General features: G+C 51.9%; 1 protein-coding gene across 1 annotated transcript in view; it reads right to left on the bottom strand.

Annotated features, from left to right (window-relative positions):
• The window catches only part of PHKB (phosphorylase kinase regulatory subunit beta), a 60,968-nt gene extending 38,243 nt beyond the window's left edge, over nucleotides 1–22,725 (bottom strand). Inside the window, exons 1-7 of the mRNA XM_006105432.3 lie at nucleotides 22,000–22,725; nucleotides 11,348–11,437; nucleotides 10,293–10,431; nucleotides 9,113–9,212; nucleotides 5,685–5,792; nucleotides 3,520–3,600; nucleotides 261–376 (exon numbers count right to left, since the gene is read on the bottom strand). Of these exons, the coding sequence (XP_006105494.1) occupies nucleotides 261–376; nucleotides 3,520–3,600; nucleotides 5,685–5,792; nucleotides 9,113–9,212; nucleotides 10,293–10,431; nucleotides 11,348–11,437; nucleotides 22,000–22,054 (689 nt within the window). The 5' untranslated portion in view covers nucleotides 22,055–22,725. The remainder of the gene's footprint in view (nucleotides 1–260; nucleotides 377–3,519; nucleotides 3,601–5,684; nucleotides 5,793–9,112; nucleotides 9,213–10,292; nucleotides 10,432–11,347; nucleotides 11,438–21,999) is intronic.
• Between the last annotated feature and the right edge of the window lie 970 nt (nucleotides 22,726–23,695).

Raw genomic sequence — 23,695 nt, forward strand, 5'->3', positions numbered from 1 at the left:
TCCTGCTGAGAGGAGGGCAGGCCCGGGCCAGCCAGCTCCGACCTGAGCTGGGAGCCACCTGCTCCTCCCGCAGCTGCTGGGACAGGGGAGCCGACTCTTTGACTTTAATTGTAAGTGAATTTCATCTGCATCACATAGAGGAAGGAAGCAGGTGAACATTAACACAGAAGCCACAGTTCCCATCTAATACTCTGATTTTGATTCATATTCCAACTCACACATTTAAATGAATAAAAACCACTCCGAAATCAGCAAGTTACCTCGAATGCAGCTCTGTGCTGCCGTTGTTGTATTTGCTTCCTCTTTCCCAGACACCGAAGTCAGGCACCCGGTAAACTCTCTCTACACAAAACACCAGGTTCTGAATAAAAGAGACCTGGAAGAAAAGAAGCAAAACGTGAGGACACGGGCCACAGCAGACGCTCAGATCCTGACGGAACAGTGACGCCCCGTCTGAAACCAGCCCTCTGACGAGCTGAGATTCCCGTGCTGCTTACAGCGCTGTGACGCTGTGGTCCGTCCGCCTGCTACTCTCACCTCAGGCCTCAAGTGAGGCGCTAACATTACACCACACGGAAGAAGAGCTGACATGTCAGTGCCCCCCCCCCCACATTCTCCAGTGATGCGTTACGCCACTCGCGAGGGCTGCGCACCTCAAGAATGAAGACAAACAGAAGGCGCTGCTTCTTAGTGGGTAGCAGCTGGAATCGCAAATGCCCATATGAGATGTTACATATTCTAACACCTCGGCGGTAAGAAGGCATGTCTCAGTTCTGAAACACGCCAGTCCCCCGTGGGGTCGACCCGGAGTCTCACTTCTATTCCTCCGCATTCTAATCCCCCACTTTGCAGAACCACAGGCACCCCTTCTTATAAACCCAGAGCTGACGGGGATGGGGGGGGGGGGCAAACAAAGCCAGGTCACACGGCTTCTGCGGAAAACTTTCAGACTCCTGGTGACGTTGACACCCTCGGGTAGAACGGTGACAGCAGAGACATGGTCCGCTCTTATTGAGCTCAAGTTCACTCATGTTCACGCAGGCATTTATTTTCTAGGGGCCCCTGGTCCCGATTGCAGGGTCTTGTTTAGTCATCGAGTCTGGTTCAATGTGCCCGGCTGCACACATCTGCCCCCCTCATCACAGGCCCCCCTGGAGTGGCGATGCTACCGCACCTCCGCCGGCACGCACACAGCGCAGCCGTTCTCAGAGCAAAGACTGTGTCTTAAAAGGAACCTCATCCCTGAAAGGCTCTACGCAGCCCATTTGCCGCCGTGGGACCCGGATTCAGCCCCAGACTCTGCGGTTACCCGGGATTTTAAGTGCACACGTTGAAGGCTTACTGATATTGGCTACGTAAAAATTTTATATCACCAGATAAAACCTACAAGGCCGAGAAAAAGTATAAGGAAACAAGGGGAAAAAAGTAAAGAGAAGATACCAAAATTGCTTAAGTATGGATAAGCCATATAAACAGAATGCAAAGCTTAAAGCAATATCGTATTTATAAAATCCGTCAGTTGACAAGATTTAAAATGAGCCACAGCAGATATTGAGAAAGCAAAAAACAAATGCTGAAACTTGAAAATGAAAATAAAATACCGAACGAAACAAAGCCGCCACTGACCAGGCCTGTCACCGGCCATGAGTGACACGGGAACCGCGGGCAGCCATCGCGTGGGCTGCCACTCACTGTGCACGGGCCCCGCCCTGGTCCCGCCCGGAGCCGCCCCTTCTCCCGGCTTCGGAGCGCCTCCCGGGGTGGGGAGCACCGGAAGCTGGGCGGGCGGGCTTCTCAATCAGTCACGTTTCTCATGTTTGTTTACATTTAGGAGGCTGCTTACGACTGGTCTGAAATAGGAGTCCCCACCCCTCCGCGACCCAGAATACCTGAACCCAATATTTCCCAATGTTATTAAAAATGAGGATGATTTAGGTGAAACGGAAACATGCAATTCTTGGATGAATCGAACAGAGAAACCTTAGCGGTTATTGGTAATTTCTTCATACCATCCTTTCTCCTTTGCTATTTCTCTTCACTTCTAAATAGACTTGGCTTTCTGTAGAGCTGCATCTGGAAGGACCTAGGAGACTGAACACCACGCACGAGGGGGCAGGACTGCAGGCACCCACATCCCAGCGGTCTCGTGTGCCCACTGAGGGTCCTGGCAGTTAATATCTGGCCATGTTTTCCCCGCATGGGTCACGGACGAGGAAGAAGGACCAGTCCACACAGCACGCCTCCTCTTTGGGGATCTCCCACTGCGTGTACCGACTCAACAGTAAGAGCCTGTGCTCCCACTGTGTGTACCATCTCAATAGTAGGAGCCTGTGCTCCCACTGCGTGTACTGTCTCAATAGTAAGAGCCTGTGCTCCCACTGTATGTACCGTCTCAATAAGAGCCTGTGCTCCCACTGCGTGTACTGTCTCAATAAGAACCTGTGCTCCCACTGCGTGTACCTTCTCAAGAATAAGAGCCTCGCCCTAGCCGGTTTGGTTCAGTGGATAGAGCGTCTGCTGCGGACTGAAGGGTCCCAGGTTCGATTCCGGCCAAGGGCACATGCCCGGGTTGTGGGCTCGATCACCAGTGGGGAGCATGCAGGAGGCAGCCGACCAATGATTCTCTCTCATCATTGATGTTTCTCTCTCTCTCTCTCCCTCCCTCTCTGAAATAAATAAAGAACTAAAAAAAAAAAAAAGAAAAGAATAAGAGCCTGTGTCTGGCTGGGCTCAGCTAAAAGTGTGTCGCAGGTGTGTGTGTGTCCAGCATTACCGTCCATGAAAGAAACGCTCCTCAAGTCTGGGTGGTCTGGGCGGAAATTCAGTTCAAATTTCCAAGAAGAATAAGAGCATGATATCTGTCTTTTGAAAAACATCCAGAACCCTACTGAGAGGCCCGCAAATGAAAATAATACAATATGATAAAAGTATCTCTCTACTTGTAAAAGGAGGGTCACAAAAAGGAATGATGTAAAAAAACAAATAATAACAGAAAATCTGCAAATGCTATTGTACTTTCTTTGTTACTAAAATATCCTGAAAGCTTCTATTTCAAATCGCCTTAGAGCCTTCACAGGAGTACAATTTCATAACTTGCTACATGTTTGTTCATTTTCAAAGTGCTGAGCATTGAAAATGTACAGACTTTGATTCAATATCCCAAATCCAGTCTCTGATTATATGAAATGAAGAATAATCCATTTTTTATTAAACAAAAAATGAGTTTTAAAAAGTAAGATAAGAGAGATCCTTGGAGATGAAATTCAGTGCTAAAGAATTGAGGAGCTCGGCCGGCGTGGCTCAGTGGTTGAGCGTCGACCTATGAACCAGGAGGTCAGGGTTGGATTCCCGGTCGGGGCACAGGCCCGGGTTGCGGGCTCCATCCCCAGTGTGGGGCGTGCAGGAGGCAGCCGGTCCATGATTCTCTCTCATCATTGATGTTTCTCTCTCTCCCTCCCTCTCCCTCCCTCTCTGACATCAATACAATAATTTTTTTTAAAGAGCAGGAGGAGCGCGTACCTCGTCGGTGTTGTAGATGATCTGCAGCCCCGAGGAAATCATCTCCACCAGGTAGAGGAGGTAGAGGGACACCGCGTTGATCTGAAAACAAGCAGCACCGGGAAGGGTTACAGGGAGCAACAGAAACGCTGTCATCGGATTCCATGTAAAATGAGACGACCAGCCCTCCGCTCTCGCAGCCGAACACCGTCTCCTCCCCATCGTGACAGGACGGAGCTGCGGCTCTAGCTCCTGGTGAAACCCCAGCTTCCGGAGGAAACCCACCCCCTCAAGTCCTCGGGCGGTTCGCCTGGAGAGGGAACGGCCGCAGGAGGATGAGGAGAGGTGATTCTACAGCAGTTGTTTTCAAAGACTCACTTTCAGACTTGGGGCTACACACGCCTGCGGGGGCACCGTTTTGCCCCAAAGGCACTTTGTCATGTCGACCATCTCACACGCACGCGCGTCCGTGGGCTGGGGCTCTGCCGGCCGCTGTAAACACTGCGCAGCTAAAGCGCCTCCTTCGGAGAGCGCGGGACTCGGGGGCAGCGGCAGGCACTGTCCGTTTGACTCAGCGGGATAGCAGAGCCTTTCAAATCCATGTGTGAACAAATGGTTTATAAGCAAACGAGTTTCCTTCTTTTAGGTTATTGGTCTATTAAAGACAGACAAGGGCCTCGTCCAGATGCAGGCGGCCACAGAAAGATACAGGATGCTGGTTTTAAGGAATTTAGATGGACGTGGCTTCTGAGCGGCCTGTCTCAAGGGCTGCATGCACTGCCAGCCCCCAAATATTTATTCCAGCGCTGACACTGGCACGTCAGAAATGGCTTCAGAGAGGTTCTATTCCCATGGACAGCCATTTAGGGCTCCACCTCCAGGAGCCCTCTGCTCCGACTTTCGGGGTGCTGCTGTGAGAAACGATCAGTAAGTGACAATTGCAAAGGGACTGCCAAGTAGCTGGTGACCAGCATTTCTTGAACACCTACTATGTGCCCGGCACTGCGCGTCAATTCTGGGATACAACAATAAATGAGCGGTGAACATCTGAAAACCCTACTTCGAGTAGGAAACATTTGCCAAAGCAAGAGGTGCCTGGAGCCTAATTATGTGAGAGCCCTAAGAGAAGGCTGAGCAACGACATACGCGTAGGCTCCTGGGTCCCACGTACGCATTGGTCACAAGTAAGTACCGGAGTCTGTGCTGCACAGAATGGGGACGCCGCGCTGTTTGGAGGAGTCACACTAAGACATTTCTGATCGTTAGAAAGAGGGCAACTATAAGAAGGTCTTATTTTAGCACCAAATAATGGATAGTAAGTATTCTGCCCTCCAGCTCGAGAAACCACAAGAGGAGCAGGAAGGAGACGCATTAAGGATAAGGAGCGTGTATGGTATCTGGGTCTCAGGGACAAGCAACAGGAGGTCCAGCTGAGAGCAGCGGGCAATGCTAAAGCAGAACATAAAACCCTGCAGCGTGTTCTTAGCCCCGGCACCGAGGTTAATACATTATAAAGACGAAACTCAGACTCCAGAGCCTCCGGAGTGTCGTTTTAGTGATGTGTTTAGCTGTATGGGAAATGACATATTAAAAATGAACTGCTGTGGAACAGGAACTTCTGATCTGCCGTGACGGCCCTGTCGATGGTCTTTTATTCCCTGGTTCCTAAGTGTCGAAACTCTTTCAGGTTTGATGACAAGTACAAGCTTTCGTCACAGAAAAAAACTGTAAGATCTGCCCGACCGGTGTGGCTCAGTGCTTGAGCGTCGACCTATGAACCAGGAGGTCACGGTTCCATTCCTGGTCAGGGCACAGGCCCGGGTTGCGGGCTCGATCCCCAGTGGGGGGAGTGGGAGGGCAGGAGGCAGCCAATCCATGAATCTCTCTCATCATGGATGTTTCTGTCTCTCTCCCTCTCCCCTCCTCTCTGAAATCAATATACAAAAATGGCTTTTAAAAAACTGTGTGTTCCTCCTTTAGGTGGTCCTAACATCATAACCTTTCCAGCTGCCCTTTTTGCTTGTGGATTAGATATTCAGCCCCATAACTAACCCCGCCCGGCGGCTCCCAGCCATCCGCGTCACGCTGGTGCCCTTCCACCTTGAACATTCAGGAGTCGCTGTGAAACACTGCGAGGCCTCCAGCCTCCTCTGCGAGGAGGAGGGCAGGCCCGTGTGTCTCCTCACCTGCAGGTGCCCGTACTCCTCGTAGGAGAGGACCTCGTCCCCTGTGCACACGTTGAACACGGAGTGGAGGCAGGTTGTCGGGCGAGGGTCCTGCTTGAACTGCTGGACCTGGAAGCAAAGGCGACAGGTACACAATGCTCGCCATTCACGTTCACGGCCAAGCTACGGATCCCAAGTTATTCCTCGTGGAAGGTGTGAGTGAGGAAAGTTACCGCTTGTAGGTAGAGGGCGGAACAAGCCAGAGACGTGACTGTTTCTGAAGAAACAAAACAGGCAGAACCCGGAACTGCTGACTGGACGGCGTCAACCGGCCGTGGGTCCTGACTGGGATTTCACGGACCCAGCAACGCGGAGGAGCAGGACTGCCGCTTCGTGTCCCACTGACCGCGGGGCGCTGCCCTGAAACGCGGTGACAGCGCTGCGGGCCACGTGCGGAGTCAGTGAGCGCCGAACGGGAATGCTGCTTCCTTCTCCGAGGGCGCGAACGCAGCCCGGCTCCTGTCCGCATGGCTCCTGCCCTCCTACCCGCTCCCCTTTCCAGGAACGCAGTCCACACCTTCCCTTGCTCGTTGGACGTCCACGTTAACGTCTCAGAACACGACGTGAACACTAAATGCCCCAACAGGCCCGCTCCAAGGACAACAAAGCCCATCTCCTCGTCTCCATCATATTCAACTTGGCAAACACTGACGGATGCGGACTGCATGCCAGGTGCGGGCTCGTCCCCGCGGGCACCCGCTGGACAGCAGCGGAGGGTGAACAGGCTGGCACATGACTCAGTGGAAAAGCAACGGGGTTCTCTCTCTGAAAAGATGTGAGAGAGGCCCGGCCGGTGGCTCAGTAGTTTGAGCGTTGACCTAGGAACCAGGAGGTCACAGTTCGATTCCCAGTCATGGCACATGCCCGGCTATGGGCTCCATCCCCAGTGTGGGGCGTGCAGGAGGCAGCCGGTCCATGATTCTGTCTCATCATTGATGTTTCTCTCTCTCCCTCCCTGTTCCTTCCTCTAAGAAATCAATAAGTACATATTTTAAAAATAAACATTACTCGGACCGTAACTGCTGGCCGTGGTCGTGGACAACACAGATAGACATCGTGTGGTCCCTCCTTCCACACACCATGATTATCATCGCAAACACTGTCCTGGGAGCTTAGACCAAAACATGGTCAAATGAGAACAAAAGCCATCCTGCCTGCTGGGTAAGGACCTATCGAAGGAGACGGTCTGATCCGTTTAATAAAGTGGTTGCCGCAGCTGCCGGGCGGCGTTTGTCATTTGTCTCCGAGACACACAGCACCCGGCAGAGAATTCACATTCAATCACTGCGTCGGGGGAAAGGCAACTGCTAAACGATTCAAGATGCTCAAATGGAAAATCACGTGCCTCTGCTTTCAGCCCTAAAGCTGCTAGAAGACAAGTAATTTAACATTTCAGACAAAAATAAGGCCCAGACTCTCTCAGCTTTGGAATGCAATGGGGTGAGTTGTATGTGAATCACTGACAAAAAGCTCTCGTGAAAGCAGCCAAAATCAAGGAGACATTAATTCGTGCTTTATGGCGTCGGACATCTGGCAAGTAAAAGTGAGGAATGATTAACACAAAATTTGCTCGGCTAAGAAAACCTAGAGCCTTAGCCGGTTTTCTCAGTGGTTAGAGCGTCGGCCCGCAGACCAAAGCATAGATTTGATTCCCGGTCAAGGGCACGTACCTCGGTTGCAGGCTTGATCCCTGGCCCAGGTCAGGGTGCGTGTGGGAGGCAACCAATCAATGTCTCTCTCTCACATGGGTGTTCTCTCTCTCTCTCTTTCTCTCCCCCCTCTTCCCTCCCTTCCATTCTCTCAAAAAGTCAATGAGAAAATATCCTCAGGTGAAGATTTTTTAAAAATCTAGATTCAGCCAGAACCGGTTTGGCTCAGTGGATAGAGCGTCGGCCTGCGGACTCAAGGGTCCCGGGTTCGATTCCGGTCAAGGGCATGTACCTTGGTTGCGGGCACACCCCCAGTGGGGGGCGTGCAGGAGGCAGCTGATCGATGTTTCTCTCTCATCGATGTTTCTGGCTCTCTATCCCTCTCCCTTCCTCTCTGTAAAAAATCAATAAAATATATTTTTTTTAAAAAATCTAGATTCATGTTTTCTCTGTCTCTATTTTATTTGGCTTTTCTGAAAATGTGTCCTTGTAAATAAACAGCTTCTCATTTAGGAAAAGGTAACAGTACTGTGTCCTCCGTTCCCAATGTGTAGCCTTAAAACATGCACTCAGGTAGGAAAACCCATCTCTCAAGGCAATCCTGCGAGAATAAGCTTTATGAAACTTTAATGGTTCCTCATGAATTGGAAATTACTTAGTAGCGTTTTAAGCAAACAAATGTTTAAGTCGATAAAGACAGTAGCGTGCACGCCTGGTGCGAGGCAGATCCCGCCCCACCTGCAGACTGAGCGACAGCATCGGAAGGCCTCTCCTTAGTGAGCGGGAGCGGGAGCAGGAGCGGGAGCAGGAGCAGGAGCAGGAGCGAGCCGGTGAGGGGAGGCACAGACGCCGAGAGGGTTTCCACAATGACCTATACACTCTGCTGTTTTCTTTGTAAAATATATTTTTATTGATTTCAGAGAGGAAGGGAGAGGGAGAGAGAGATAGAAACATCAATGATAAGACAGAATCATGGATCAGCTGCCTCCTGCACTCCTCCTACTGGGGATGGAGCCCACAACCTGGGCCAGTGCCCTGACTAGGAATTGAACCGTGACCTCCTGGTTCCTAGGTCAGCGCTCAACCGCTGAGCCGAGCCCACCGGGCCGGTTGGCTGTTTTCTAAGCCTGTGATTCCTGTCTTCTTTACAGGTAAATGAAGTGTTATATTTTTAAGTGACATTTACTTAAGCCAGAGTATTCACATGTGCAAAGGGAATTTTTAAAAAATATATATGTTTTTATTGATTTCAGATCGAAGAAGGGAGAGGGAGAGAGAGATAGAAACATCGATGATGAGAGAAAATCACTGATCAGCTGCCTCCTGCACACCCCACACTGGGGATCGAGCCTGCAACCCGGGCATGTGCCCTGAGCGGGAATCAAACCGTGACCTCTTGGTTCCTAGGTCGACGCTCAACCACTGAGCCACACTGGCCGGTCCCAAAGGGCATTTTCAGGAGGGTTTTCTCAGGTACTGTAATATCGGGTAGAATACGGATATTGAGGCTCCCGAGAAACTCCTTATCGAGCAAACACCAGATGCAAAATGCAAACAGACTGAAGCCTGAACAGCCACTCCCGACCACCCGCCCCGAGGGTTTCTTCGAAGGCGGTACTTCGGGGTCGCACTGGGCAGGCAGGGGCCGTGCTTGGCCCTCTGAGTGCCTCCCCCTCGGGAGAGGCTGCTGTGGGTTCATCACTCCGGGGGGCCGAGGCCCCAGCCCGGCCGGCGCCTCACCTTATCGGCCTGCCGCATGTAGCAGTAGAGGATCCCCCGCATGCACTTCACGGCCGAGTGCTCCAGCTCGTGCGTCCGCCCCTTGTCGTCGTCGATGCGCCTGGGCAGGAGAGATAGCTCAGGGAAGAAATCGGAAAGGGATTTGGGAAGGGAGCTGAGCTTCCGATAATTACGTATTTAACTATCTGGCTAATCCCATGTTCTGGCGACGTCTACTAATTCTCTAACAGTGAAGCTCCATTTTCCCGGCAGATGCAGAAATGCTGCCAAAGAAATAGAAAAATCCCAGGATGAAACTTGTGCCGATTACTCCTTCTTTTAAGGACGGAAGGCAATTGTTCTAAAAATAGCAGACAATGTTTTCCACACGGAATTGGCTCAAATTTTAAGCGATATTTCTATATTGGAAAAATTTACCAAAAGATATTTTTAAAACTCACTGTTACAGGGTAGAGGCAATTTTTAATATCGATCCTTTTAGGTTATACAATGGCCACTTGATTTCTGAACCCTCCATACAACTCCATTGATATCTCTCTCTCTCTCTCTCTCTCTATATATATATATATATATATATATATGTATATGTATATATATATACACACACACACACTAGTATATATATGTTTCATGCTAGTACCATACCGTTTTGACTATTATTTTACATTTTGATTTGCATTATAGCATTGACATCAGGGAGCCTGATCCCTCCCTCTTTGAACTTCCTCAAGATTTCTTTAGCTACTTGGGATCTCCTGTAGTTCTGGATGCATCTTAGGATTCGTGCTCCAGTTCTGAGAAGCAGCCGCGGGTACTCTAACAGGGCTGCATGCGTCTGTATACGGCTGCAGGTGCTAGGACAGCTTAACAATATCAGTCCTTCCAGCCCATGAACAAGAGGCCGGGGGCTGGGCTGGCACAGGAGCCCTGTGGCCTTGACTTATCCCTCCACCTACTTGTATCTTCTCCCAGTTCCTTCCTGTGGCAGTTCCTCCTGCCAACACCTAATGCTGATCTGCAGGCCCAGAGGTGAGGAATTATGTGAAGCATGAAAACCAGTCCCGTGTCAACCCTTAGGCAGACGGGAAGGCGCCGTGAGTCCGCAGCAGAGCCAGGGACAGCTGACCCGGCGTCCTGGGTGCACGCCCCTCCCTAGCGAGGGACAGCGCACACCACTCACCTGTACGCGAGGGCCACGGCCCAGGCGGCCGCGGCGCAGTACAGGCTGTCCTGGACCTTGGCCTGCTGGTCCCCGCCGCAGGTCTTCGTGGGGAAGAGGCCAGTGGTGGGACTCTGGTACAGCAGCACCGTGGCCTTGACTGCGAGGAGGCAGGAGAAGCGTGAGCGGCACAGCCCCTGCCCCGCCCCCCCTTCTGACGGTTTTGCTGTTTCTAAACTGAGCTGCAGCGTAAAACCTTTGATGATATGGGAATAGCTCCACGCTAAGCCACTGCAGCCAATCAATGACCACAGAGGAAATAAAGGGCAACATAAAACATATACCGGAATCCTGACCAAAGGAAGTTGAATTAAGGTAAAGTTGAAGCAAACAAGCAAAAATCCTTACTGTAAGGGAGACAAATAAATCAAATGTTACAGTATCTGCCCTTCCAGTCTAAGCATATGGCACATGAAGTAAACTGACACGAAACACAGGCATTTCCACTTAGTTCTGAGGGAAAACAGGGACCTCCCCACACACATACACACACATACACACACACATATATACACATACACACACGTATACATATACACACATATATACACACACACACACACACACACACACACACACACATACACACACATAGAAAACAAAGCAACAGCAGGATAGGGACCTGACATGAGTGCCATTGACCCGAGGTTACCGTCTGTGTCTCGATGAGTTAGAGACGGTTATGCGAGGTTCAGGGCTGCCCGGGAGCCAGGCCTAAGTGAATGAGCAGCGAGCCCATCCATAAACCAGGCAAGCGCCCTCAGGAAAGCCTCTGGAATGTTCCAGAAGCCTGAAGGGCACCAGAGACCCCGGTGACAGCGCTACAGTTATTCCAGGACTGATGTGACTGCTGGCTCCTTCTGCAGCCCCAGCACCCCATGTCGCAGGCACAGAGTGGCCTCAGCGCCGCCCCCCAGAGCCCAGTGAGGGGCATGACATGACGCTGATGCCCAGCGCATAACGGAGGGGAGCAAGCGGAGCAAGCGCTGGCCCGAGGGCGCGTTCCCGCCGCTCACCGATCCTGTAGTAACGATCCAGCTTCTCCCACAGGCTTTCATGGTCGGGCTGCAGAAGGTGGATGCTCTTCAGAGGTTCGTAAACGGAGCCTGCGGGGAAGGAGCCTCGTCACCCTCGGTGCTTTCACCCCGCACCCCAAGGAAGCTGCAGACCAAGCAGCGTTTCGTGCTTACGGGCGAGCGATCGTATCTCACCATGGTTCCCGTTTTGGGTGGAGAAGGGAGAGTAGAAAGCTCCCCTGTAGCAAGTCCGAGGGTCTGTGGGGAGATCCCCCCCCTCACCCCGCAGCCACCAACGACTCAAACAGCTCTCCTGCTCAGGTGCCGTCACTTGCCCAACAGTTTCCCTTCCGCCTGAGGCCTGAGGAATCCGCCTTCTAACCTGCCCTGAGTTCCGCGCTGCATCCAAATGCTCAAGCCGCACCAGGCAGCCTTCTGCCAGCTGCTCACCCACAACGCCCCAGAGAACAGGGCGCCCACATGCTCCGCAGCATCACCCACCACTACTCGGGCGCAGGCAGGAGCTCTGACGCCCGGTCCCCCCCCAACCCCCCCTGGTCCCCCGGTGCGGCCTGGACTCTAAGGGAGACCATTGCCACATCGGCCAGGGGACTGCTCCAGCGCACGAGCGGGGCGCACGGCTCAAACGCCGCAGGACTCACCGTGACCAGGACCATTTGCCACTCAATCGTTCACCTGACCAGCGCCCACTCTCAGCGGCTGAATGACAGGAAAGCATGGGAACCCTCAGCCATGGGCTAAGGAGCCCCCCAATTCCTGTGGAACTCGCCCAGAAACCACCAACTCAGGGTCACGAGTCCACCTCCGACCCAGGGAGCGCGCGTCGGCCTGCCGCCCAGCACAAGGACAAACTGTGATCTGCCTGGTTTGTGTGTGTAACCCCTCGGTTACACAGACAGCCACCCCAATTTTCTGCTCCATTTTTATTCTGTAAGCAAATAGCTCTTCCCATTGAGGTATCTGATGCACTAGGTTCCTAACTGATTTTAAAGTAAGAAGTCAAGTCCGTACATTTTTAAAAGATCCAATTGGCCCCTCCTTTTTTTTAGGTTACAAAATATTGAATAGAAAGATCCATTTATCCTAAATTCTAAGCAGAGAGCATCCCAAATTATGGGATTCAAACAGACCATTTCCTCTTGAGATAACTGCAATTTCATTTCCAAAACAGCATTAACACTGTAGTATCTGATAATGGAGCATTTGGCCTACACGCATTTCCTCAGACGGAACAATGTTATGTAAGAGCTCAAACCGACCATGGGCATGTGATGTTTACCAATGGCCTCAACAACAGGCAGCTTTTGTGTGGCTGCATGAAGGTCTCAGAATCTCCACGCCTGGGGCAGCACGCCCTGTCTGCACACAGAATCTCAGGGAGCCCTCAGTACGCGTACTGACGCAAAGTTGAAACATAAAGCCCTTCCATCTTCCTATGGGTCTTGGGTTCTAGCAGAAAAATACACAAAATTCATAAAGTAGAATCTTAGCCCGAGGGGAGAAGCAGTGGTGTCCCCATCTGCAGTTTACAAACAATCCTCTCACACGGGGGCGCGCTGAAGGTCAGAGGGTGCACGTTTAGGGTCTCCTGCCTTCGCTAACGGTGAGCAGCCAGTTGTGCAGACAGAGGTGGGCTAAGGGCTGTGACTTCCGGGAACGAGTCTAAGAAGCCCGAGCCCACAGCTGTGCAGGCCGTGAGGGCCGGAGGCTGAGAGAGCAACAGGGTGTGCGCAAGGCAGCGGAGAACACAGAACCCCTGGGCCGTCGTGCTGCACAGCGAGCTCACAGGAGTGCGCAGAGCCTGCCCTGGGGAGGGGCACGGTGCACAGCTCCGTGAGCTTGCAGGCTCCCTGTCCGCACTCACATATGCACACGGACAAGGTGGGAGGGCAGGCAGGTGCAGACCAGTAGGCACGGGACAGCAAAGAGACAGCCTTGTCTATGAACACACAAAATGCAGGCAAACCACACCTCCGGTTTATCAGGATACCAGAGGCCCAGTGCACGAAATGTGTGCACGGGGGTGGGGGGTGGTGTCCCTCAGCCCAGCCTATACTCTCTTGCAATCTGAGACTGCTGGCTTCTAACCACTCGCCTGCCTGCCTGACCGATGGCCCCTAACCACCTCTGCCTGCCGGCCTGATGCCCCTTAACTGCTCCCCTGCCAGCCTGATCGCCCCTAACTGCCCTCCCCTGCTGGCCCCTAACTGCCTCTGCCTCAGCCCCCACCACCGTGGCTTTGTCCAGAAGGACGTCAGAAGATGTCCAGTCTAATTAGCAAATTACCCTTTTATTAGTATAGATTAGAACATCAATTTTTCAGCTGCTAAGATTGCAAGGGTCCCCAGAGTACAGAATCTGTATGTTTATCCTACACATCATCTATATATGACACAATATATTTTCCAGCAACTTTGAAACTGAAATCGCACCATTGCCTTCAGATGATAATGTCCTCATCGTACAATTCCCTTTACTCCTGCACCGATTAAAGCTAGAAGGACACTACCAGTGAAGGGACAAGTGACTCCGGTACGTTCTTGGCCTGTCTCTCTAACGCTGGCGTGAGGAAGCTCTCAGCAAATCTTTACTGAATCAAACCGGGTGGCCCTCCGCAGCCGGCAGCGCCATGTGAACAATTAAGACAGCTCTTCCTTATCACAGAACATGTCATTCTCACTATTTCTTCCATGTGTGATCCACCCTGGAAAGTGCCTAGTGACAGGGACCGGATCTAGTACACAGCAGACGGCAGTAAACGTTTGGTAGGAAGGAAGGAAATGAAGGAGAGACGCTGACAAACGTGTTTTAGGAAACGTTGATGATCAGGTGACAGCTGCCTCCTCACAGGCCGCCCTGTCTGCGACCCACCCACGCCCTCGGAGTTGACAGTCAAGGGCCACCCATCAGACTCCCACAGTCTGACAAGTTGAAGAAGGGATCTCCTGGCGACACGGTCACTGTCCCAGTTAAGAGGTCTGAATACACTGCATGACTCAGCACACACTGAGCGTCTCCAAGACGCCAAGCTCTCCTTGCAAAGCAGAGAAACAAAGTGTAAACCGTGATTTCCTTTACTGTCCAGTTGGTCCATGCACAGGAACTGAAACATTAGGGATAGATGTGCCCCCCAGGGGGGGAATGAATAAATGGTGACACCTCCATTCAATGAAATACCTTAACACAGTAAAGGGATGAAGTAGACCTGTTTGTAATACCAGGAAAGACCAAAAAAGCATAGTGTGAAAAAGTAATAAGGCATATAGTACAAGAGAACAAGGCATATAGTGTGATACTATGTGTTGCAAACTAAGCCAAAATGACTACATGTGTGGTTTCACAAGTGCAGATGAACATGCAGATAAACAAAGTACTTTACAAAGTCGGGACACACAGCGAACTGGTGAGAAGGACTGCCACCAGGGACAGGATGGTGGCTTTTACTCTACATCTTTCTGATGGTCTCAAGCTTACGTGAGAGGGTATCCACTGGCTACCTGTACAGCCTTCTCACCCCAGGAAGGGAAATTCTGAATGCCTCCTCCCAATACTGCGCGAGACACTTTATACGCACTGTCCCGCTCGCCCTCCTGGCAAAGCTGAGGTTGGCATCGCACTGGGGCGCAAGCCGGTTACTGACTGGAGGCTGCCTGGCACCCAGGGCTCTGATCCCGACACGTGAGGCCTCCGCAGACGTCGGCTGAGAAGAGCGGAGCCCTCAGTGCTCGCGTGCCCTTCCTGCCTCAGGCAGCAGCTGCTCCGGAATCACAGGCCGACTGCATGTACACGTGCGCCCCTTCACTCAGTGAGCCCGTTCATCATCACAGCTCATCCCAACCCCGACTTTTTTTATATTGTTTTCTTTATCGATTAAGGTATTACATTGTGTCCTTATTCCCCCATTGCTCTCCCGCCTCCCCACTCATGCCCTCACCCGGCCACCAGCCCCAACTTTTTAAGCCCGTCTCTCTCCACGGCAGGTTGGGTAAGAAACGCTTTATAAATGGGAAACGGCAAACAGGAAACAACACTTTATAAAAATACAGTAAAATTTGCCGGTTCAACTTATCCAAATGAGATGTGAAAAGGCCACTCCACGGTCCATTTTATTTATAATAAAAACGCATTAAGCCCTCCCCGGGACCTTCAGAGAGGCGCGCAGCCTATAAACCTACTTAAGGACATGGGAGCTGGCGGGCGCTTCCCGGGGGCCTCGTGAATGCCAAGCACGCAGTCCGAGACCGCGTTCCCTTTCCCGTGTGTGGGCCGTCGGGCGCCTGGCCACGGCACCATGTCTGGGAGGTCAGAGCTGCAGCCCGACAACTCTCATCTCTCTCAGAACTGTTTGGAACTCCTCTTTATAAAAAATCCTCAGAAATGGCACAGGTCCTTCCCTTCCCTCAGCAGTGGTGGTGTCCGCCTGTGACAGCCGATGCGAGCGGCGTCTGGCACGAAGAGAGCTCTCAGTGAGCACGTAGAGAGCAAACGGGACTGACATCCTGAGACCTGAGAGCTGCCAAAAGCTACGCAGATGCAGCAGTGATGATGGTTAAATAACGTGAAGTTAAACATGACTCACTCCTCAGCGACCCACGCTGTGACCATAAAGTAATTAAACTTGTTCTGTTCTTCTCTATGGTTCTCTTCCGTTCTGTTCTTCCACTCCTCATAGAGGAGGATCTGAATGAAATCATAAAGGGATATGATTTGATCCCGAGAATAAATGCAGACAGCCTTAGACGGGGTCACTTTCTAAAGGACAGTGCTCATCGGAACATATCAGACTTCTCAGGAGAAGCCTGGAGCCATGCTTCACACTTACACCGCCAGGGAACGTTCACCTCCCAAACTCCTGAGTTAAAGGATAGATAGAGCCTTAGCTCAGTATTGACTGAGTTACATGGAGGGGAAAAGAACTTCACACCATTCCCAGTCTTTACAAGAACTCTCACTGTGTTATGTCGTCTGCTATTATAGTCATAAAGCATGTGACACTAGGCCTCCTGCTGTGTATGCGTCATTCTACACGAGTCCCAGGGAAATCGCCCGTCCAGCCGCTCAGCATTCTGAAACGGAACCACACCGTTTCCATCTGTCATTTATCCTGGGACGGAACCTGGTCGGTACTTCCTGTCTTGGCAAAGTTCAGCAGTGCGTTTAATGGGAGTGTTATTACTGCTAATCAAAAACTGCCCCGTAACACTTTGTACGGTCGGCATGACGAAGTCTTGAATGGTAAGAAAAAAAATTACAATAAACTATGAATTAGTCAAGTCCGACGACTAAAGGAGTAAAAACATTCATAACCAGAAAAGACTAAGGAGACTCATGCACAGTCTCCAGCGCGGACTTTGTAGGGAACGAATGGGAGCTAGTCCTTCTCATCCACACGCAGCCGCGTGCGGACGGCGGGCCAGGCGGGCCAGGGCCCACGCACACCCACACTGGCCACCCCCCCCCCCCCGAGGCTGCGGCGGTCCTGTGCGACCCACTGCCTTCCGTGAAGACCCGCCCACGATGGAGCCATTAACTGACCCAACGTGTAAGGAACCAGGTGAACCCGTTTCCAAGCCGACCTTCACTTCTCGGTGAGTGAGATTAACCCCGGGTCCGAAGCCTGCTCTCCTGCCCCGCCCTCGGCCCCAGCGTGCAGAGACCTCCTGGACGGGGAGCGCATCTGACACCCAGGAGGCTTTGGAAAGAATATGGGCTTTGGAAACAGGCCTGGGCTACCATCACGGCTACATCACTTCACACGTGGGGCCCACACGACCCTCTGCCCAATAAAAAGGTGAAATGATTAGGCAACACGGAGTTCTGGAAAGTTCCCTCGGTACCCAGACTGCACTGATTCTTCCTGGCGTGACTCATTAGTTCATTCAACCTGAAGTCCCCAGCACCAGGCCCCGTACCTGGGGCTACTGGTTCGGAGCTACAGCCCAGTCCGTCTCGGATCTGAAGAGGTTCGTCGCCCAGAAGGGAACGGATCTGTGCGTATCTAACAGCGATGCAGCAGCATGGGAGCTAAACGGAGCGCAGGAAGCGCGGGGAGCCAGTGGAGCGATTCAGTGGAAGCTGGGCTGCAGGGACGGGCTCCTGGGGAAATATGTGGCGTGAGAGACGCTGGAGCAGGACAGAAGACAGGGGGCGTGCACCCGTGCTCAGAGAGAGGCCTTGAACACAGAGGCCCCGGGACCAGGGTGCAGGAGCCAGGGCACAGGGTGGCATCTGGGAGCGGCTCACAGGCAGCAGCACCGCACAGAGCACGTGCGGGGGAGGCTGGACAGCGCGGCCCAGGTCTGCCCTCCACCCTTTAGATGATGGAGAGGTGCTGGGAGGTGGAGGGAAAGGTGCCACGTGACCCAACCTTCAGCAAGTGAAGGGCGGCCGGGAAGAGGTCAGCCGAGGCACGGGGTCCTCTGTGGGTTACAGCATGCACCCTCGGGCCTCGAATTAAGAGGGAGAGCAGCCTCGCCAGCAGGCGTAGCTCAGCGCTTGAGCGCTGTCCCAGGTACCGAGAGGTCAACGGTTTGATTCCTGGTCAGGGCACGTGCCCAGGTTGTGGGCTCACTCCCCAGTCAGGCGGGTGCAGGAGGCAGCTGATCAATGGTTCTCTCTCTCCCCCTCTCCCTTCCTCTCTCTCAAAATCAACAAAAATGTGTTTTTTTAAAGACAGTGACAGCAGGGTGGCGGAGAGGGCTCTCCAGGAAGTATTGAAAAGGTAGAATAAACAGGGCGGAGGAAAGGCTGACGTGCGGTGCAGGTCTTGGGTACAAACGCCAATACTGTCCCGGGTGACGCAGCAGGAGAGAATCCAAGGATCGCATCTAATCCTCAGATGGTTTTTATTCCTTTAAATGGTAATAATTAACTTTGCGTCCTGCCAGGATTTTTCATCCTGGTGGTTATTGAACAAATGATAATTATCGAAGCTACAAGCCTATTGAGAATCAGGATTAAGTGGGTATAACAAATTAGCTGAGCGTCACGGTGTATTTCCATGTGAACAAGGATCTCTGAACTGATAGAAACAGCGATAACAACTCACAGGAAGAGCCCACAAAGCAAAGATAATTCCCCTCGGAAATATGTACATGAAGGAAACAGCTCTGATTTTGAATACCCCTATTTTAAAGACATTTAACAGGAACGCCCGTTACTGGCAGACCGCTTTAAAGATGTTCAATACAAACATGACGTAAAGGTCTGAAATCAACTCGCTTAGACGAGCCATATTCAAAAGGGCCTCCATTTGAACAGAAAAAATTCCCATCAAAGCGGAGAGAAAACCAACGGAAACGATGAATACTCTGCCAATGCCCAGCCTAACACCACACACAGCGCTCAGAGAGGACCCTAAGTCCCTGTGAAATAACGGGGCTCGGAAGTGTGCAGCCTGAGACGGCGCCCAGGGCGCAGGCCCGCCTCTTGTCTGCAGCCCGAGCAGGCCCCCTCCAGGCTCTCCCCGCGGTGCCCAGGTTTCCACGTGCAGCCCCGTGACCCACCCGCAGCACCACACGGTCAGCCCTGTCCCTTAGCGCTCCCGGAGCTCCTCCCTGTGCCGCTCGCTCCACCCCAGCGTCCTCTCTGGAGCCCCCACCCTAAGGTCTCATGTGACTCCCGCTTTCTCCTTCAGCTCAAACGCCCCTTCCAGAGAGGACTTCGACCAAGCCCCCTGCCCCCCATCCCTGCAGGAGACGGGGAGCTGATGCCTGGTGGTGAGCAAGGGAGGGGCAGGCCAGTCACTAGACGCTGCCTTCTGAGCCACCTGCATCTCAGCGTGACATGTTTCCTCAGTCAAACGGCTGCTCAGAGGGCAGACACCAGAACGAGGGACAGAAATAAGCACTCGTGTTTGGTGTGGGTAATTCCCACTTTTGAATGCACCCCAGCAATACTGAACAAGACACGTGTTTTAGGAGAGATAAGAACATATTTAAAATGTACTGGCCAGCTCTAACCGGTTTGGCTCAGTGGATAGAGCGTCGGCCTGTGGACTCAAAGGTCCCAGGTTCGATTCCGGTCAAGGGCATGTACCTTGGTTGCGGGCACATCCCCAGTGGGAGGTGTGCAGGAGGCAGCTGATCGGTGTTTCTCTCTCATCGATGTTTCTAACTCTCTATCCCTCTCCCTTCCTCTCTGTAAAAAATCAATAAAATATATTTTTTAAAAAAATAAAATAAAATAAAATGTACTGGCCAGCTCCTTAATAGCAAGTGTTTCACATACATAGCATCTTATTTAATCCTCGCCATAATAGCTTCAGGGGGTATTATTATCTTTATTTTTACAGACAAGGAAACCAAGTCTCAAAGATGTAAAGTCTCATCACAACACTGTGCACCTGGAACTAATATAACATCGTCTATCAACTGTAATGGGAAAAGTTTTAAAATTTAATACAAGAAGAAAGGAATAAAGGAAGGAAGAGAGGGAGGGAGGGAGGGAGGGAGGGAGGGAAGGAAGCTGGACATTCAGATCTTTCTTTGGGTTTAAGCGGTTGAACAAGAGGAGCTATACTCGGCCACAGCGCAGACTGACACATTAGCAGTCCAAGCACAGCACAAGCACCACACAGAAATGCCGGACACACACTGCATTCAAGAAAGAGCAGAAACGGACAAAAGCGCAGACCATTCCAGGAGGGATAAAGAGGATTAAAATACATGAAACGACCTAGGTACGTTGGAAAGGGGTTTTCCAAAAGCAAGAGACGGGCTTTCATCTGGGCCAGGAAAAGCGCAGCTGTGGACCCGAGCTCTGAAATGACCGATAAATGACTCCATAAAACACGCGCCTACAATGACGACCTCCAAGGAACTCCCGCGGGGAAACAATCATTTCCAACAGAAACGCGGAATTTCCACATGAGCCCATAACCTGTATGTACAAACCCCTCTGTGTATTCACATTTTAACACATGAACGTTTTCAGTATGTCTTTAGAGTCATCACTACGCTTTGGGTAGAGGCACCTCCAAAAAGTATACACATCGCAAGTCAAGTATAAGGAACCGTCTGTGAAATGGCTAACGGCAGTGACGCGGGTCTTTTTCTATTTTGCTTCTGGCCGCGTTCTATTTCAGTGTAACGAGGCGGTGCTGGGAACGCCTCCTGTGTGTGCCTCCAAACGCTGTGCAATGTCAAAGCCGCTTGGAGGTGTTGAAATGTGCAGGACTGCCGGCGCAGGAAAGCCTATCTCACCGTTAGCATTCGATTTCCCCATAACTGCCAGCCCCTGCAAACTCCCATGCTCCTACCGGGACTGCCAACGTGGGGAACAGCCTGGTGCTTAAACGAAAGAAAACACAGTCCAAAGATATAAGATATATATATATATATATATATATATATATATATATATATATATATATATATATCTCCCCTTGGTCTCTCAGTTCAGAGACTAAATCAGAAGTCGAACATTGGCAATGTTGCGTACGCTGTTGCCATGTAGCTGATGACCACTGAAGACAAGAATTGTTTTCAGTCCTTAATGTAGAAGCTTTTTTATCTCCCTGGAATGAGTCTTTCCTGAGCTATTTCTTTTTTTTTCTTCAAGATTTTTCTCCTCCATCGTGCCAAAATAGGATTTGAAATATAAATGGAAGTAAATGGTTATGGAGAAAACAGAATGTTTTCACTGTCACTTTTTGGCTGGCTCATCTCACACTCACCTGTTAGTGGGTCCTGAGGATTAGACATTCTTTTTATATATAGTTTATTTCGGAAAGGGAGGGAGAGGGAGAGAGATAGAAACATCAATGATGAGAGAGAATCATGGATCGCTGCCTCCTGCACACTCCACTCTGGGGATCAAGTCCGAAACCTGGGCCTGTGCCCCAACGGGGAACCGAACCGTGACCTCCTGGTTCATAGGCCGATGCTCAACCCCTGAGCCACACCCTGAGCCGAGGCGGCGCCCACCTACAGGAAAAGCCTAAAGACTCCAGCCTTCACTTCCCCGCCAAGGCCACTTAACTGGCCGCATCCGAAGGCCCGGGTTCCAAACGGGAACACGTAGCTGGTCCTTCCTGGATGCATGACCTCCTCCGACCTGTTTCAACACCTGGCCCTGGAGGAGCAGCTCACAGCCTCCGTCCAGCTGGCGAAGGTCTTACCAATACGGCCGCTAAGAGCCACTGTGCCCACATCTCCCCCAGCCCGTCTACCAAGCGCATCGCGTGGCTTTGAACCCCAAGTCTCGGGACCTGGGCGAGCTGCTTCATCTCTTCACCAAGTGAGCTTCCCTTCCTGGCTGTGAAAATGTGTAAAAACACCTACTGCACAGCGAGCTACTGATGAGAAAATAATCGGGAGGCTGACCGAAAATTCCCAACTCTGCAAGGTTACTTCCATGACGCAAGACGCCAAAAACCATTTACGAAGCTTTTCATGTGCCCGTTGGACAACTGCGGCTCCACCGTCACTTCTCACGCCGCGCGGCCACCCCAGGCCAGGCCACGTTCAACCTACGGTGCCCACAGCAGCCGCGCCAACCGGAGCGGGACCGCGGTGTGCAGGCCTGGGCCCACCAGGGGGCCCGCAATCCAAACATCTGGCGACAGCAAACTTCAGAAACAAAGGTAAGTAAAACGCCCCCCCCGGGGGGGGGGGGGTCTCCACACTTACCAGACCTTAAGAAGGCTCGGGGAGACGAGGCGACCGCGTCGGGTGAGCTGGCCATGTCAAATGGTTGCCTCTGACCATAAGCGCCACAGGCTAAACTACAGCAGCGTTCACAACTGTTTAGTGGAGGTTAGAAGCAATCAAGGTTAGATTCATTGAAAGCAGTGTGAGCAGGTATTAACACGTGATGCCGTGTGCAACGCAGGCAACCAATCAAGGTTCGTGATCATTTTCCTTTTATGATCTGGAATTTTGCTTTGCTCTGGTTAAGTTCCGGTGGCCCGTGTGGATGAGGCAGGAATACGGAATACCCACTGATCACGCATCGCCTCCTGGGGCACCCTCCCAGGGGCAGCGGGTGACAGGGCGGCTATGTAACAATGCTCGGAACTCTGCAGCGGCCCCTCCATCGGAGCCAGGTCAGTCCAAGTTTCAGACCAAGCTCCGTTCCTATATTCTTCTAAAAGCAGCAGCAAGCGGGCGGGCTTGTTTTTAATGACACGGGACGTCAATGATGCACTCGAGCAGCCTCAGAGTCTCATGCTACTTTGGAGTTAGCAGAAGATGCTGAAACCCCAACGACCTGGGAGCGAGGACCTCAAATGGTGTCTCTTCCACTACCGCGGAGCAAGCAAAAGCGCAGGCGACATGTGGACCAGGCGCCGAGCTGCCGTGCACATGAAACGGAACGGAAGTGGCTGCATTCAACCTCGTTAGATAAAATTGGGGTTCTTCTCTCAGCTAAGAAGAAGGTAGGTCTTCAGAGCTTACTGTTACGACATGCACTTCAGAGGAAATAAAGAGGAGACGGAAATAAGCCCTCCATGCTTATTAAAGGAAAAGAGAAATGCTTTTAAAACATGTTGAGGGCAGAGCTCAGCTCCCTGCAAAAAAAACAACCCTCGGTTGCTCTCTGTGACCAGATAGCATCCACCCAACAACACTCTTCAGAACCCGGATCCCTACGCTGTTAGCGGCCAACTGCATACGCTGACACGCCCCAGAGACTTTAAGAAAAAGCGTGAAACAAGAGCACACGTGACTCTTCCCAGGTACTGTCTGGGCTCAAATGGCCTTCCGAGACCTCCTCTCCTACTTCCTGGGTCCTTTTGGTCTCGTCCTAATAAGTATGGAGCTTTTGGTGAGGCTTTAAAAAAACGATGAAATTAGCAACGAAGGCTGGGCACACTTCTTCTGTGTGGGATTTATGAAATCAGATCATTTCTTTAAAAAAAAAGAGGCAGAACGCACTAGAGACGATGAGAACTTCATACTCGGCACGAACTCGGCATAACGGTAACATGAGCCGAGGAAAAAGAGTTCTTAACATCAATGCACCAATGCAAGCTGCAGAGTTCGTTCGCCTTTGCTCGGCCATTAGCAACGCGGACATGAGCATCTCCCACCTCTGACCTATAGGAACACGGGTCCTTCCAAAGGGAAGGTGGGGGGGGGGGGGCGGGGGGCCTCAGTCCTGCTCACAGGGCTCCCTCTCCCCTTCCGGGCGGCTCACCCTGGTTCCCCGGGAAGCCGCAGCCACAGGTGCCAGCGGCGGGCGCTGACTGTGCAATTTGAAGGGAGTCAGCTCGGGACACTTGAACTTTTGGGGCTGCCGCCTCGGCCTCGGTGGGAGCACCCCTGGGGACCCCTCGCCTGGGGGAAGGGACCGGTTGCTTACGAAGCCGAAATGTGCTCCCCG

This window comes from Myotis lucifugus, unplaced genomic scaffold (assembly GCF_000147115.1).
Source record: "Myotis lucifugus unplaced genomic scaffold, Myoluc2.0 scaffold_686, whole genome shotgun sequence".
Classification (NCBI taxonomy): Eukaryota; Metazoa; Chordata; class Mammalia; order Chiroptera; family Vespertilionidae; genus Myotis; species Myotis lucifugus.